This window comes from Sapajus apella, unplaced genomic scaffold (genome assembly GCF_009761245.1).
Source record: "Sapajus apella isolate SASKATOON/1434 unplaced genomic scaffold, GSC_monkey_1.0 scaffold118, whole genome shotgun sequence".
NCBI lineage: Eukaryota > Metazoa > Chordata > Mammalia > Primates > Cebidae > Sapajus > Sapajus apella.
In genome coordinates, this window is record NW_022437058.1 from 4549243 (window position 1) to 4561558 (window position 12316).

Below are 12316 nucleotides of genomic sequence, written 5' to 3' on the forward strand. Positions count from 1 at the left end.
AAATGCATTTGCAACTTACAATGGGTTTATCAGGATGGAACCCCATGGTAGGTAAGGGAGCATCTGTAGTTACGATGTTTTTGAAGGGAGACTTTGAAGTAAGTTTGTTAAAAATAAAATTTTTTGAAAATACATACCTTTTACATCAGCTGAAGGACTAACAACTCAGTTTAATTGAAAGCCACCCAACAAAGAACCCAAAAGAGCAATGGTACTATTTGCTTAAAAAAAAAACACACACACACACACACATACACACACAAAAGACATAAAAGTATCCACTGTAAATTTATTATGCATTAGGAAGCTTAACCTAAAAACCAATAGCATCATAAAAAGATGTTATCTCTGTTCATAATAGGTTTCAAAATATATTTTCTTTTAAATGTATTCAGTCAGTACAATCCTTTATAAAAGTTGTATATATATTTTTTCTGTCAATACCTTCATTACATTTATAAATACAAGATTTACACAGCACCCCATCAAAAAAAATTAAAACCCTTTACAAATATCTACATATATTTCATACCTATAAAACTTTCAAAGGAGTGCTGTTAAAGGTGGGCCCTAGTTAATGGTCCATTTACTGGTGCAGCAGAATACATATAAATCTGTAAAGTTTTCTTTATCCATAAAACATCTCAAAAATTAGCAAGACACTTATCGTGAAACTCAGCTTCATAAAACCATATTTTAGAAAGGAACTTAATGTGCGTATTCCCATGCGATTCAAAAGTCAGACAAATGGATTGAAATAAAGATGAATTGAAAACAAATACACACTACAGAGCAGTTAAGGCAGGAGTGTGATGGATGAGAAAAACTTTGGGAAGCAGGACTGGAAGACATGGGAAGAAGTAATAATGACTTATAATAATGCCCTAGTCTGAACCTGGATATAAACTTCACTTGTATCCAGTTACTCTCATCTTCATTTAGGAATTTCCAAATTGTTAAAAACTTTCTTAGAAGCAGCCTACAATTCCTATGTTGCCACCAGAATGCTTGAGTTTTTTTTTTTTTTTTTTCTCTGTAAAATCACCTTGGACCTAACCAGGACACCAGGTTCAGGAATCTTGAGTTGTGAGTTTTACATGATTTAAGTGTGTAACAAAAATTTCTTTCATCTAGTAAAGGTATTATTATTCAATATTATTCATGTCCAGAAGTATATATATATACTGAGTTTCATTCTAGACAAGAATAGGAAGTAGAATAAAAGGAGACTAGGTTTTTATTTGAACTTTGAACAAAGACAATAGATCCCTGATACTGAGTGACTCTTCAGATTGGCCACTCGTCAATACATATGGGCTTGATTCAGAGAAACAGATGATAGGTAGAAATTAAGAAGGAATTCTTTACCTGAAATCTTGCCAGAGATGGCAGACTCATTATAGTTCTGCACCTTCGGCTGAAAAGGGCATAGAAAGATTGCTGTCACTCTTACTCCACAGTCATTACAGGAAAGCCAGCCTTTCTACCAGAGAGATGACTTTTTCTATTTGAGGTTGCACATTATTTGCAGGGAAGTATTTCAAATCTTACCTTATTCTAATGTACAGACGGGGCGGGGGGGCGGTGCGGAAAAAGAATGTAAGAGGGAAAAACAAAGCAAAACAAACTGGAGGAAGAAGAGCAGAACATGGACATGGTATTTATCAAACTTGGCCCTGAAGGATGCCACTGGCATCTCCCATCCAGCACCATGAAGTCACCAGGTGGTGTGGCTCCCTCCATGGTTCTCAGAGATGGCATATGCAGAATCCCACTTTCTGCCGAGTTTATAGCTCGGTGCACTGATTCCCAGGCTCCTCAAATGAAGAGAGTTCCCAGATGCTGCTGTCTTGCAGCAGTGGCTCAATGTCCTCATCACTGACCCGTTCTGGGGTGTTGGTCAGGCTGCCGCCGTTACTGTGTTTTTGAACTCCACTGGCTTTACTGTATTCAGGAATGAATAAGGCAACCAGAAAAGACATAAGAACGATACATGCCCCAAATAAAAACGGCGGGCCTGGGATGACAGCTCCCTGATGGATGTGGAAAACAGGTGGAGACAAAGAATAGAGTTAGTCCTTTTAACTCAAATTTTTCCTAGATTACCCAAAAAACACACCACCAAAAAGTGAATCATATTCTCATAAGCAAATGTATCATTAAATGTCAAGGCAAATTCTAATAGAGCTTGGTGTTTGGAATATTAGAGGGCAACTAATTACAGCTCTTTGTACCACTTCTAAATAGCTTAAGGAAACCTGTAAGCTTGTAAGCAACATCTGTTTACCTATAATCCCATCCTATGACTTCAGATTATGCACCTTTGTATATAAACACTAATTCCAGCTTTGTATAGAGATCTATACTAAATACAGCTTAGAAGGAACAAGGAAGAAATTTCAAATAAATAGTACAGAAAGTACTCTAGCTCGATTTTTAGCTGGATTTTTAGGTCATTTCAAATTTTAATTAGCCTGGGCTTAGTCACAGAATAGCACAGTGGTTGTTTAGGTGAAAACAGGATCTGAACAAAATTAAGACATATCTTGTACATAAGATATTAAATCACTACAATGATCCCCCCGATTCCGAGAGGCAATGAACATAATACTTATTGCTGTCAAATAAAATACAGTAATATACAGGTAAGAATCCCCTCCCAATTTAAGGTCAAGATTTTGCTATAATCATACACAACTGTTGTTACAAAAATAGACTTATGACCAAATTACCTGCAGTGGAACATTGTTAGAATTCAATTTCGGGCCCAACTCAGTCAGTTCCACATGGAACATGTAGAATATGAAGCCATACAGTGCTGGCCCCAGGCCATTGCATAGTCCTCTTATTCCAGTTATGATCCCCTGGGCAACTCCTAAATTGGAACAAAGAGAAGAAAGCCAGTTTTCTCAGAAAGGCATCTCAAGATTTGGAGCTGAACAGCACTTTCTCACATTAATTCAGCAAGACTGAGGAGAAAGCATGCTAATGAAAGTAGATTAGGAAGACTTCATCTATTATTTTCATTCATTGTACAAATGTTTTCTTGGTTTTACCATGTCCATTTAATGTTGTCCTCTTTGTGCTGAGATCTATAAGGACAGGAAATGACAGTGATGTTTCCCAAATTTTGGGGGGAGTTAAATTCTCCATTTCAGCTAGATCTGTCTAAAAAGTGGGAAAAAAATAAAATCCAAAACTTTAGTATTGTCCCATTTGAGGCAATTTCCACTTTTCTGTCAACTGAGATTTCCCTGCTCCAGTCATTTATTGGTGCTTTGGCAACAAAAACCTGCCCTTCACCTCTGGCAACCCTGCTCTCAGGAATACAGAGCAGTTCCGATTAGGCAGACTCCATCTTCACAGGTGTATTCCAGCCCTTTCTCCCTATGGACCTATATTGAAAACCCAGAAGTGCCAAATTCCTAAATGTCTGCTTTCTAACATAGCAAGTAAAAAATTAGCTTGAACCATATGAAATGAAGTTTCTGTAAATCAAAAATGGTAGCATATACTTCAGCCTAATACAATGTGTTCCCAAACTTTTATATGCTGACATTTAGAAACATGTATATTGACATGAAGTATAAAAACAGTCAAAATCTATTCCCCAAATGACAGGACAGTGTCTGTCAGATCCCAAGGTAGTTACAGCCCTCCACGGATGGCTCACATCTTCACCTCAGAGGCAGCACCTCCCTGAGGATACAAGACAACTGAGCTCCTGTAGCCAGGAGTTACATACAGAATTTGTGGTATTCAAGGGACAATATTTAACAATGAATATGAGTAAGATACCTAACTTCTGATATGGAAAAAAAAAAAAAAAGTGCAATGAATAAACCATGCTTTCCAATATAGTTTTTTACTAAAACTTTTAAAAGGGCTCTTAGGGCCAGGCACATTGGCTGACGCCTATAATCCCAGCACTTTGGGAGGCTCAGGTGGGCAGATCACAAGGTCAAGAGATTGAGACTATCCTGGCCAACATGGTGAAACCCCACCTCTACTAAAGATACAAAAGTTAGCTGGGCATGGTGGTGCGTGCCTGTAGTCCCAGCTACTCGGGAGGCTGAGGCAGGGGAATGGCTTGAACCCGGGAGGCGGAAGTTGCAGTGAGCCAAGATCGTGCCACTGCACTCCAGCCTGGAGGCAGAGCGAGACTCCGTATCAAAAAAAAAAAGGGGGCTCTTAGGCATTAACAAACTTTTCTCCATCTAAAACTGCTACTTCTTCCTGAATACAATGAGGTGAGCCATTAGGAGACAGAGAAGGAAAGGGATTAAACTAGCCATGGGAACTGCTAGAAAGGAAAGCAGGCCAGGCACAGGGGCTCATGCCTATAATCCCAGCACTTTGAAAGGCCAAGGCAGGCAGATTGTTTGAGCCAAGGAGTTCGAGACCAGCCTGGGCAACATGGTGAAACCTTGTCTCTACTAAAAATACAAAAAATTACCTGGGCATGGTGGTACACGCCTCTAGTCCCAGATACTTGGGAGGATCACTTGAGCCCAGGAGGCTGAGGCTGCAGTGAGCCAAGATCACACCACTGCACTCCAGCCTGCATGACAGAGTGAGGCCCTGTGGTGGGGGATGAAGCGAGGCAGGGAGGAAGAGAGGACAGGACAGGAAGGGAAGCAAAGGAACGGGAAGGATGGGATAAGGATCTAGATGGTGGAATGCTATTTTCCACATGGCAGTCTTAATTTTAATTTCATCTTTCAACATCTAATTATCAACAACCACACAGATTTTTACTTTCTGCTCTCAAAGAACTATTTTTTAAATTAAACTCACAGACTTTTGGCTATTCCAAATAAAATAAATTTTAGTGAATAAAGTAATTAAATCAGTAACTTGTGATTAACTGGTATTTCATTATTTAATAGACATCTGTTAAAATGTGATTATAGCCTGGTTAATTGTGACACTAAAGGACAAAAGAGGTATCAACAGTGAAAAGGGAAAATATATTTCTAATTGTTAGTAATCTGAACTGCTAAGTGCAGCTTTAAAAAATATGAGTGTAAGATCAAAGAGAGGAAAATAGAATGTTCCTATCTGACAAAGTAAGTATAATCATTGAGAAGGGACCACATGGCTGTCAGCGCCTGCTGTCAGTGGGGAGAACTCAGGGCTTCTCCTGCTTCTAGCAAGGAGATCTCAGCTGAAGGAGAAAAACAGAGGGGGCAGTGATATTACCTTGCTGATCTGACTCTGCATTCCGAGAGACGAGGGCACTGATTGCCGGAAACGTGATGCTAGACATGGCAGCCACAGTCCCTGCTGCCCACATCATCCTGCAAAGACAGGACAAGCATGGTCAGGCAGCAGATCAGCCTCAAGGAGGTCACTATTCAGAATGCAATCAGTGGCAAAAGTACAAATGCCTTTTGTTTTCTCCTGTTATGTTTTACTATTTCCATCTTTTTAAAAAAATGCATTTTTTTTTTAACCTAAAAGGTTACACATCACATTGTAGAAAATTAATAACTTAACGGCCTGGGATGGGGACAGAAGGGCCAGGAAAACTCTGTTTCTTCATTTTACTTATTTCTTTTCTTCTCCCTGGTCTCCCTATTACCATCTTTAGACATAAGCTCAGTGAAGTTCGCAGGATTTGTTTCTATAAATACCACATTTTCTCCACTGACTTTTCATTTTTCCTTTAAAAGGCTCACTTCCACACTGCCCTCGAGCTACACAGTTTGCAACCCCTCAACAGAACATGGTGTGCTCCCAACTGGAAAAACAGACCCTGCCTCCCTCTTTAGACCTTTGTCCTTCCCTCAATGAAAGAGGCTTAACTATATCAGTATGAAGTGTGGTAAATTAAGGCCCCAACTTTGGGATGGTCATTACTGAAAGAAAAAAAAAAACCTTACATGATGATAAAGTCTTAACACTGCATGAATGTGACTAAATCAGTTACTGAACCAAAGTTCACAAAAGCAAAATCAAAAAGAACAAGGAGAATCAATAAGTTAATCTGGTAAAGAGTCACAGATGGCTAGGGGTGGTGGCTCATGACTGTAATCGCAGCACTTTGGGAGGCCAAGGCAGGAGGACTGCTTGAGCCCAGGAGCTCAAGATCAGCATGGGCCACATAATGAGACTTTGTCTCTAAAAACAAAAACAAAAAGCCTTTGGAGTGGTGGTACATGTACATAGTCCCAGCTACTCAGGAGGCTGAGGTAGGAGGATTGCTTGAGCCTGGAAGCTCAAGGCAAGCAGTAAGCCATAATTGTGCCACTGCACTCTGGCCTAAGCAACAGAGCCAGACCGTCTCTCTCAAAAGAGAGAGAGTGCGAGTGCAGTGGATCAAATGAAATTCTGAAATTCAGAATGGGCACATGTACTTGCTCCCCAAACTAAACACTGATCACTAAGGCAATTCTAGTTTCTCTAACTTATGTTGTCTGTTTATGTGTCCAAAGTGAGGACCAGCTCTACTGTCTAAAATGGAGATGACATTTCTGCATCTTCCCACCGGGCACATGGAGAAACCTGCCATATTAACAAAACAACTCATGATTCCTTCTATTTTTTCTTATTCCACTGAGCTTACTTTGACCTTCCTTCCCATTTATAGGAATCAATGTGGTAGCAGTAATTAATAACTGTGGCAGAATGTACATAGTTTTGGAAGAAATCTTAGTGTTCATCTAACTCAAATGACTTATAAAGATTATGTTATTGCCCCAAGGTCACTCAGTTAATGATAGCTAATGATAATTAATGATAGTGAAGCTTGCCATAATCAGTCATTTTTCTTGATCTTCTTGTTTTGCTTTTGACTGTATTCAATGTCTCTAAAAATTGGCATATGTGTTTAAAAAGTAGGCATAAAACTTTATTTGGTGGCTGGGGCAAAGAACAATCCCATGAAAGTCCAATGACATAAAGGCAGTCTTCATAAATAATTCTGTTACCTAGCTCCACATTTCCCCAAATTAAAGCCTAATGGTTTCTGCAACATTGAATACAACAAACCAGTAAAATAACCCTTTCTTCCTTCTCATCACACCCAACCAGCCCAAGCTCCTCTAAGAGGTGTCTGTCTTAGAGTTCATGAGAATCTAAGAGTGAGGCTTACCAGGCCTGTGATCCAAAACCGTACCAGGCTAACTGGAGCATCTGGAAGCCTAAGCCAAGGAGGACAGTATTCTTATTTCCTAATGATCTCATCAAGATGCTAAGAAAGACTGTCTGCAAAGTAAAGGAGACAACTCTGAAAAACCATATCAACACACAGAATCAAAATACAAGCTCTGTGTGTGAAGACCCTTCCCTGATGACCAGGGACCTCCTAAGGGTACACTGCCTGATCTGTGACCTCAGAGTTTGGACTGTACTGATGAATCTCTACAGGGGTGGAGTGTTGGAGGCTCCCAGCCTGACGTGGGGCTCATGCTTTCTGCCTCCTTCCTGAGAAGCCTGTCTACCTGGTGTTCTGCTGGCACTTCCCAAAAGGTTATTACAACTGTTCACCAGTTACCATGATTCAGAGGGACAGCCTCAGCCTCTTTGGAGAAATACTAATCACTTGTATATTGTGAAGAGCAAACTCCTGCTGAACATTTAAAGAATATGAGAGAATTCTGCTGTAAGTTTTACAAAGTTGGGATTGAAATAAGTTTGATTTTAACAAATATATACTCTGCTAAATATAACTAGTTGGGATAGTCTGAAAAGGAGCTGGATAAAAGATGACTGGGCTGGCTGGGTATAGTGGCTCACACCTGTAATCTCAGCACTTCGGGAGGCCAAGGTGGGCAGATCATGAGGTCAGGAGTTCGAGACCAGCCTGGCTAGCATGGTGAAACCCTGTCTCTACTAAAAATATAAAAATTAGCCAGGCATGGTGGCGCACACTTGTAGTCCCAGCTACTCAGGAGGCTGAGGCAGTAGAATCACTTGAACCCAGGAAGCAGAGGTTGCAGCGCACCAAGATTATACCACTGCACTCCAGCATGGGTGACAGAGCAAGACTCCGTCTCAAAAAGAAAAAAAAAAAAAAAAAACAAAAAAAATGACTGGGCTAACTAGAGTTAATGTTTGATTTTGTAAAAAACCAAAATCATGATCAACTTGAAAGGTTAACATAATTTACATATGCAACACATTTCAACAAAAACAAAAATATAAACGGCCTTTCCTTGATGCATTCCCATAAGCCTTGTCAAATCTAGTATTTGCATAAAGCAGTTTTGCAGCCTTCTCATTTCTCCTTGAGAGAGGGTTACCACAGAATGCTTTGCTTCACTGGTAGCCATTTCAGGGAAACAGCCCCTAAGCAGTACCATACAAAATAGTGAATATGTCTGGGCACAGTAAATTAATTTAAGGACAATATGCTTCACCTTTACTGGTACTGTTTATAATAGATGGGGAAATAGTTAATGCGCTCTCTCTCCCTCGTGTGTGTGTCTGTGTGTGTATGTGTTCTCTCTCTCAGACAGAGTCTCGCTCTGTCACCTGGGCTGGAGTGCAGTGACACGGTTTTGGCTACCTGCAACCTCCACTTCCTGGGTTCAAGTAATTCTGCCTCAGTCTCCTGAGTAGCTGGGATTACAGGTGTGTGCCACCACACCCAGCTGATTTTTGTATTTTTAGTAGAGACAGGGTTTCACCATGTTGGTCAGGCTGGAATTTCTGACCTAGGTGATCCACCTGCCTCGGCCTCCCAGAGTGCTGGGATTACAGGCATAAGCCACTGCACCCAGCCCTCACTGAATATATTTTAATGTTCTGATTCATATTTCTTCAGTCCTAGGGACAATAGGAGTTGAAGCAGTTACCGGTTTTCATTTCTGCTTTTCATTTCTACTTCCTTTTCAACATTGAAATAACACTGAAACATTTTCCTAGCTGATTGTGCAATCCACAGATAGATTATAATTATTCACTATTTTGGTTGGTCTAAAAGCAAATAAAAGAATTTGCCCAGCAGAGAGTACAACAAATATTCTAAAAAGCAGAGAAAGTTGTATTAAATTTCCCCTAAATCATCTTCTCTGAGAAAACACTAAATGGCAGATAATGCCAGTGCGGTGTTGGGGGAGGGTGCCAGAGGCCCCCAGGGCTCTGGGATGGGGAACCGCTGTGACTTCCAAGGAGCCTTAGGCAGTAGCATCAGGGGCCGGGATCCCCAGGGCTCAGGGAGGCAAGGCTGAAGACAAGGACTGGATGCCAGTCACCAAGCTGGGCCACCTGGTCTAGAACATAATTTTTAAAAATTGTTTGAAATATAATACAAAAAATTTCTCCTAAATTATAACCTCAACACATTATATAAGAAGAAATGGTTCTGTGGACGGACTACATCCACATCGGATTCTCAAATTGATATTACACTATAGCTGTACAAGACGTTACCATAGCAGGGGTGAGGGACTGAGGTAGCAGTTCAGGGAATATCACCCTGTACTTTTATATGTGGCTTCCTGTGAAACTATGGTTATCAGGATTTTCTAAATTTTTTAGTATGGATAAAATGATACTCACCTGAGCCACAATAGACAGAATTCCTACCATAGCTATGAATGCTGCAATTTTAACAGATCCAAAACCTATGACCTATGGAAATGGAATGAAAATAGTTTAGTAATATAGGTATTATAAAATAATAAGGAATATTATGTTCTATTACAATGATAGGATAGTTGAGGAAAATTCATAAAACCAGTGGCAAATTAAGAAAGACAGTGCTGAAAGCTGAACCCGTGTAACCAGTAATTTATATCTAAAACTGACATAAGAAATCATAAGTAGGCACAACTGAAATTGTGAAATTTTTTAGATTTTCTATTATATGTCTACCTGTTGCTTTATATGCCCTCTATCCCCCAACAAACTGATAAATAATATCAAGTAATAAAAAAAGAAAGAAAATGACTATCAATACAGCATTGCTCATTATCAAAGCCAGTGGCTCTCAACTTAGCCTACACATTAAAATCATGTGAGGAAAAGACAAGGGGTAAGGAGAGCAAGGGAAGGAGAGCAGTGAGATGCTGGAAGACCACTGGAGACCAATTAAATCAGGCTCTCCAGGGTTATGACCCAGGCACAGGTATGTTTTAAAAGCTCCCATGGTGATTCTAATAAGCACGCAAAGTAACCTGGCAATGATTTCTAAGCCTCTAACCTTACCAGTATCTCTGAAATGCCTACAGTTTTTAAGTCTCAAATATCAAGTTTTTTAAAAGTTATATTATTTTGCCCTATATTGAAATTCTATAAAATTCAGGAAAAGGACCTTAAAAATTGTGAAATTGAATTATATACATTATTCTCATTTCATAAATGAGTGTCTTGCTTCCAGGCATATAACTGGCTAATGAAAAGACCTAGGGCTAGAATCTCTGATGGCCAATCCAGTGCTGCTGACATTAACATTTTGTTACTATCTAATCAAATGCAGTTTTAAAAATTAGAACTGGAAAATGTAGATTTAGGGATTATTTCTCAGCCTTTATTTGTAAATATATATTTTTGTTAAAGACCTTTAAGATAGAATTTAAATACCATACAATTCATCCATTTTAAGTGTGTAAGTGCATCCAAAGAGTTGGGCAATCATCAACACAAAGTGATGTTCATCAGTCTTCAAAGAAACATAGCAGCCATTAGGAGTTCTACTCCACTAACCTACCCTTCCTCCAACCATTTAGTCCCTATGGACTTGCCTATTCTGGGCATTTCATATAAATGAAATCATATAATATGCAGTCTTTCATATCTGGCTTCTCTGAGCATGACTTCAAGGCTCACCCATGTTGTAGCATATCAGTACTTCATTGCTTTTCACTGCTGAATAGTTAACATTCTAATGTATATACGATATTTGTTAATCCATTCATTAGCTGATGGACATTTGGGCTGATTCTACTTTCTGGCCATTGTGAATAATAATCTGTATATAAGTTTCTGTGTACAAGTGTGTTTTCATGTCTCATGGTTATATATACCCAGAAGTAGATTTGCTGAGACATACGGTAACTCTATGTTGAACATTTTGAGGAACTGCCAGGCTCTTTTCTACAGCAGCTGCACCATTTTACATTTCCACCAGCATATATGAGGGTTCCAATTTCTCCACATCGTTGTCTTGTCTTTTTGATTATAGCTATCCTAGTACATGTGAAATGGTATCTCATTGTTGGCATGACTTGCATTTCCTTGACAGCTAATGTTATCTTTTCCTGTGCTTATTGGCCTTTTGTAGATCTTCTCTGCAAAATCCTTTGCCTATCTTGAAACTGAATTGTCTATTGTTGAGTTTTTGTAAAATGTTGTGTCTTTTATTATAAGAGTACTACATGTATTCTGGATACAAGTTATTTATCAAATCTAAGATTTTCAAATATCACATGCAAATTTAACTAAAATGTGAGTATGTTAATTGTTCTTGGCAACCAGCACCAATATAAAATAACATGGAATGATTCTGATTTGTCATAATTGATGGTGGTGGTGACATGAGTATACCTGTAGGAAAAGCTAGAATAACAGTCATAGTTGTTTATTACCTATATAAAGAGAGATCCTTTTTTTAGCTTTCTTCCTACATTATTTTTTGTGTTAAATGCATATTTAATGCAATGCACCAATTAATTGAAATGCAAGAATAATTTTCTATACTATCTCACCATTTTTCCCTCTACATCTCTAGCATCCAACTACTAAAAATGAGCAAAAGAGAAATGCCTGGAAAAGGTCAGGTGTGGTGGCTCACACCTGTAATTCCAGCACTTTGGGAAGCTGAGGCTGGCAGATCACTTGAGATCAGAAGTTCAAAACTAGGCCTGAACAACATGATGAAAGCCTGTCTCTACTAAAAATACAAAAATTAGTGAAGTATGGTGGTGCATGCCTATAATCCTAGCTACATGGGATGCTAGGGTATGAAAACTGCTTTAACCCGGGAGATGGAGGCTGCAGTGAGCCAAGATCACGCCACTGCACTCTAGCCTGGGCAACAGAGTGAGACTGTCTCAAAAAACAAACAAACAAACAAAAGCTTGGAAAAGGATTTATGTATATGCTACCAAATAAAACATTAATCCCATATGCTCAGGAAAACTTTCAGTATGAAGAATTTAACATACTTCATTTTGAAATATCACCAGAACAGGAGGAAATTATCTTAGGAGGAAGCTTGCTCTGTCAAAGTAAACTATTAGGAAAAGGCCTGCCTTCCAATGAAATCAGAAGACCACAGGATGCAATGGAAAGACAACTTAGGTCTGGGCAATCCCAAAGATCTGAAGAACAGATAAAAAGGGGAAGTTTTTTTTTTTTTTTTTTTTTT

At 39.2% G+C, this 12316-nt stretch overlaps 1 protein-coding gene across 8 annotated transcripts in view; it reads right to left on the reverse strand.

The window, feature by feature from the left end:
* Positions 1–269: 269 nt before the first annotated feature.
* The window catches only part of MFSD14B (major facilitator superfamily domain containing 14B), a 98581-nt gene continuing 86534 nt past the window's right edge, over positions 270–12316 (reverse strand). For all 8 annotated transcript variants that reach the window (XM_032260511.1, XM_032260513.1, XM_032260516.1 and 5 more), the window contains 5 exons: positions 9508–9579; positions 7097–7209; positions 5203–5300; positions 2733–2875; positions 270–2033 (listed from right to left, as the gene is read on the reverse strand). In XM_032260511.1, coding sequence (XP_032116402.1) covers positions 1788–2033; positions 2733–2875; positions 5203–5300; positions 7097–7209; positions 9508–9579 — 672 coding nt within the window. In that variant the 3' untranslated portion in view covers positions 270–1787. The remainder of the gene's footprint in view (positions 2034–2732; positions 2876–5202; positions 5301–7096; positions 7210–9507; positions 9580–12316) is intronic.